Source organism: Herpailurus yagouaroundi, unplaced genomic scaffold, assembly GCF_014898765.1.
Source record: "Herpailurus yagouaroundi ecotype Mexico unplaced genomic scaffold, PumYag 348, whole genome shotgun sequence".
Classification (NCBI taxonomy): domain Eukaryota; kingdom Metazoa; phylum Chordata; class Mammalia; order Carnivora; family Felidae; genus Herpailurus; species Herpailurus yagouaroundi.
In genome coordinates, this window is record NW_024412565.1 from 117,828 (window position 1) to 121,918 (window position 4,091).

At 61.1% G+C, this 4,091-nt stretch overlaps 2 protein-coding genes across 2 annotated transcripts in view; both read left to right on the top strand.

Moving 5' to 3' along the window:
- The window catches only part of CIMAP1D (CIMAP1 family member D), a 7,090-nt gene extending 5,192 nt beyond the window's left edge, over positions 1-1,898 (top strand). The window contains 2 exon segments of the mRNA XM_040462575.1: positions 886-1,103; positions 1,105-1,898. Of these exon segments, the coding sequence (XP_040318509.1) occupies positions 886-1,103; positions 1,105-1,371 (485 nt within the window). The 3' untranslated portion in view covers positions 1,372-1,898.
- Positions 1,899-4,040: 2,142 nt separating this feature from the next.
- SHC2 (SHC adaptor protein 2) overlaps positions 4,041-4,091 on the top strand; it is a 27,396-nt gene continuing 27,345 nt past the window's right edge. The window contains exon 1 of the mRNA XM_040462574.1: positions 4,041-4,045. Within this exon, the coding sequence (XP_040318508.1) occupies positions 4,041-4,045 (5 nt within the window). The remainder of the gene's footprint in view (positions 4,046-4,091) is intronic.

Genomic DNA, 4,091 nt, shown 5'->3' on the forward strand with positions numbered 1-4,091 from the left:
CCATCCATCCACCCACCCACCAGACAGCCACCTTTCCTTCCATCCATCCATCCATCCATCCTTCCGTCCGTCTGTCCATCCATCCATCCAACCATGAGTCCATCCATCCATCCATCCATCCACCCACCAGCCACTCACCCTTCCTTCCATCCAACCATCCATCCACCCATCTGTCCATCCTTCCATCCATCCATCTACTGATCCATCCGCCATGATCTTTCCATTCACAATCCATCAACCCATTTATCATCCACCCAATCATCCATCCATCTACCCACCCACAAGTCAGCTCTTAATCCCTCTATCTATATATCCATGGATCCATTCATCTACTCATTCACTCCCCATTCAATCACTCACCTCCCATCCTTCTACTCACTCATCCCAACATGTATTAAGCTGAGGAGTTGAAGTAGATTTGACATGCCCTTGCTTTTTATGAGACCCCAGTCTGGTGATGGAGTTAGGCCTACATGGAGACCATCCCACCTCACTGTGCCCATGTCTGGAGGGGAAGACCCTGGAGGGCCCTTGGAAGGGCTGTGAGGGCCTGCCTAGGAGAAGGGAGTGGGGAAGGCTGCAGGAAGGAGGGGGCTGTGGGGCTGTCTGGAAGGGTGAGGAGCAGCCCCTGGGGGGTGGGAATGGGAAAACGGAAGGTATGCGGGGCAGAAGGTTGAGCATGGGCAAAGGCCTGGAGGCTTGAAAGACAACAGGTAGTGTGTGTGTGGGGGGCGGGGGGGGGGGGTGGTCTGGGAAGCAGCAGAGACACCTTGGGGCTGCCTGACAAGTGCTGTGAGCTCCAGGATGTGTAGGGGCAGTGGGAGGCCATGCAAGGTCTTTGAGCAGGTGAGGACTCCTATCAACCCTCCTGCCCCATTCTCACAGGTCTGGAGGTGACACCAGGCCCAGGAGCCTACAGCCCAGAGAAGGTGGCCCCTGTGCACCAGCGGACACCCCCAGCTTTCACCCTTGGCTCCCGCCTGCGCCCACAGCTCCAGGACACCTCCACCCCTGCTCCTAACACCTACACCCTGCCCTCCCTCTGGGGTTCCCAGATATTCATTAAGCCCAGCAGCCCCAGCTACACAGTGGTGGGCCGCACGCCCCCCCGCCCGTCCCCCTCAGGACCCTGCTGAGATCCCAGGCCCGGGCCAGTACGAGAGCCCCGACCCCAACACCTACCGTCAGCGCCAGCCCGCCTTCACCATGCTGGGCCGGCCCCGTGCCCCCCGGCCCCCAGAGGAGACTCCTGGCCCTGGCACCCACAGCCCTGAGCAGGTCACCATGACCAAAGCCCGGGCGCCAGCGTTCACCATGGGCATCCGCCACTCCAAACGCGCTCCCACCATGGTTGTGGACACCATGCCCTGACACCTTTGGGATTAGCATTCCCAGCTGCCCCGGGACCAACCCAGTTTACCTGTGTTGTCACATGGGGTGTGGGCAGGCCCCTCCTGGGCCTGGCTGTGGAGAAGACACATCTTGCCTTCCTTTTTTTGAACTCTGAGGTCCTTCTAGGTCCCCTGCTTCCTTTGGTCCCTGGGGACTGTGACCCCGTGGCTCCGTGCAGGGCGAGCTTCCTTCCAGTGCCCCAGTTTCTTCCTCCCGGTCACAGCAGGTTAAGTCAGGCCACGCAGAGAAAGGGACAACTGCAGCCCTGCCCAGCGGCCGGCGGAGCTTTCTGTGTCCTGGAGCTCAGTGTCCACCCTGCTAGGGCCTGGGTCCCTGGCACAGTTCACGTTTCTGCTAAACTTGGGCTCTTCTCTGCTTCTCGTGGATGCACAGCCAGCTGCCTGCCCCTGGTCCCAGCCCCCAAATCAGGCTGGAAGCAGCCTGATCCCTCTCTCTCTAGCTGCTTGCCAATAAATCTCTGTGGCAGCAGAGCTGTCAGAATCACACATGTGAGCTCATTTAACCCACTGTCCATGTCAAAGCAAAGAGACTTAACTGTGCCCTTGAGATCCAGACCCCCAATTCTAAAGCCCCTGGGGCCTGGATGGAACCACAGGAGGGATGCAGGGCTGGGTAAGTCCAGAGGCAGACCCGGGATTTGAATGGGGGAAGTCAGGGAGGCTTCTTGGAAAAGAGGACATTGAAGCTGGGTTTTGAAAGATGTATAGGAGTTTAATATATTCTAATATCAGTAGGTGCCTACCGTGTTTCAGATATTGATGAAGATCGTCTAAGCTTCACAGCAATCAGGCGGCAGTTGATGTTCACTGAGAGAAAATGGGGCTTTGGAGAGATGGGACACTTGCCTGAGGACACACTATGAGCCCTCGTGTCCCCCTAATGCCAGGATCCGAATCCTGGCCATTGGGCTCTGTTCCTGCCATTCTTTGCTAGTGACAGGAAGGACACACAGGGGTGGTGTCATGTGACTGAGCCTCCTGTGTGAAAGCCCAGGCCTTATAAATCCTTGACCCAGGAAGACCCTAACCCGGGAGCCTGGGAGGGACAGACTGCCACCATGTCTCCCCAAGGAGGGGGCCCCGGGGCTGCACCTCAGGCTTGACACAGAAGGGTCCTGACATGCATCATGCATGACCTCTTTCTCCCAGTCCAGGGATGCCAATCTTGAACACACACCCCTTTAACTGACTAGGTGGACACACACCAGGACCCCTAACACACACACACACACACACACACACACACACACACACCCCTCTCAGGGGAACCCAGGTGCCTTCCTCACACGCATGTCCAAACTTGCACTCAATATACACTCCCACACAGTCCCACATGTATGCAGACAATAATAGACACAAACACGTCCAGACGGGGACTCCAGACCCAGACAAACGTCCCCCCCCCACTCCCGGGTCCACCAGCAGACCCAGAGGCCACGCCCGCTCTATGGGGGCTCATCCCGACCCTGCACAAGAGCTTCCCAGTGTGAGACACACAGGCTTGGGGCAGCATCCCCGACCCCCACCCCAACGCCGGCCAATCGGCTGCGCGTCCCTCCTCCGCTTCGCCTCCTCCTCCACGAGCTCCGCGGCGACCGCCAGTCTGTGATCTCATTTCTCTGATTTATCGATCGGGCTCCAGACAGCCTCACCCCTCCTCCACCTGCACGCGCGCCCCGGCCCCCTCCCATTGTTTCCCGGCAGTCAGCCCCACCCCAGCCGGGGGAGGGGAAGGAAGGTCTGTCAAGAGAGGCCAGGAGGCCTGGGGTGACCGTGGCATCCCTGATCCCCAGTACAGAAAGAATCACCCTTTCAGGGCTGGGTGGGGGACAGAGAGGTTGGGGACCGAAGGGCGGGCCCGCCTGCGAGGCTGAGGCCCACGGGTTCAGCTGGGTCGCTGCGGGACAGACCTCCCCAGAAATGGAGGAGGAGCCCGTGACCCTCCAGCCCCGCGTCCCCGGCTTACAGCCTTGGAAAGTGAAGCCCACGGGGAAGCGGCAGAAGGGGGGGCTCGGCTTCGTCCTGAGTCCCCCCTCCCAGACCCAGCCAGCCCAATTCACACTTCCGAGTACGAGCGGCCGCTGCGTGCCCCTCTCTGGGTCTCAGCTTCCCCATCAGGACACAGGGCAGGGCGTGATTTTCAAGTACTTTGCAGCTGGAACAGCGGTTGGGGTTAGGGTTTGGGGCTTTCTCTTCTGACCGCGTCCCCACCCCTCCGCAGGCCTCAGTTTTCCCATCGGTCAAAACCGGGAGAAGACAAGTGATTTCCAAGTCTCTCCCACCTCGGTCCTTCTAGGAATTTGGACAACGGGTGGAGGGGCCACGCTGGGGTCGCTGTCCGGGTCTTGGGTTGGAAACATCGCTCCCTCGCTGGCTGGCGGATCCCAGGCAGGGTCCGTGCCCTCTGTGGGCCTCAGTTTCCCCAGCCTCCCCGCAGGCGCCGGGACGCCCAGGGCCCGGGTCCCAGGGGCGCAGCCCCCCGCGGCTGCGCGCTGGGCCGGGCGGATGACATCACCGGGCCGGGGGCGGGGAGGGAGCGGGAGGGAGCGGGAGGGAGCGGGACGGAGGGGAGGGCCTCCTCCGCGCCAGGCGCAGCGCCCGGTCGGGCTCGGTCGGGCGACCGCGGCCATGACGCAGGGTCCGGGCGGGCGCACGCCCCCCGCGCCCCCCGCGCCCCCG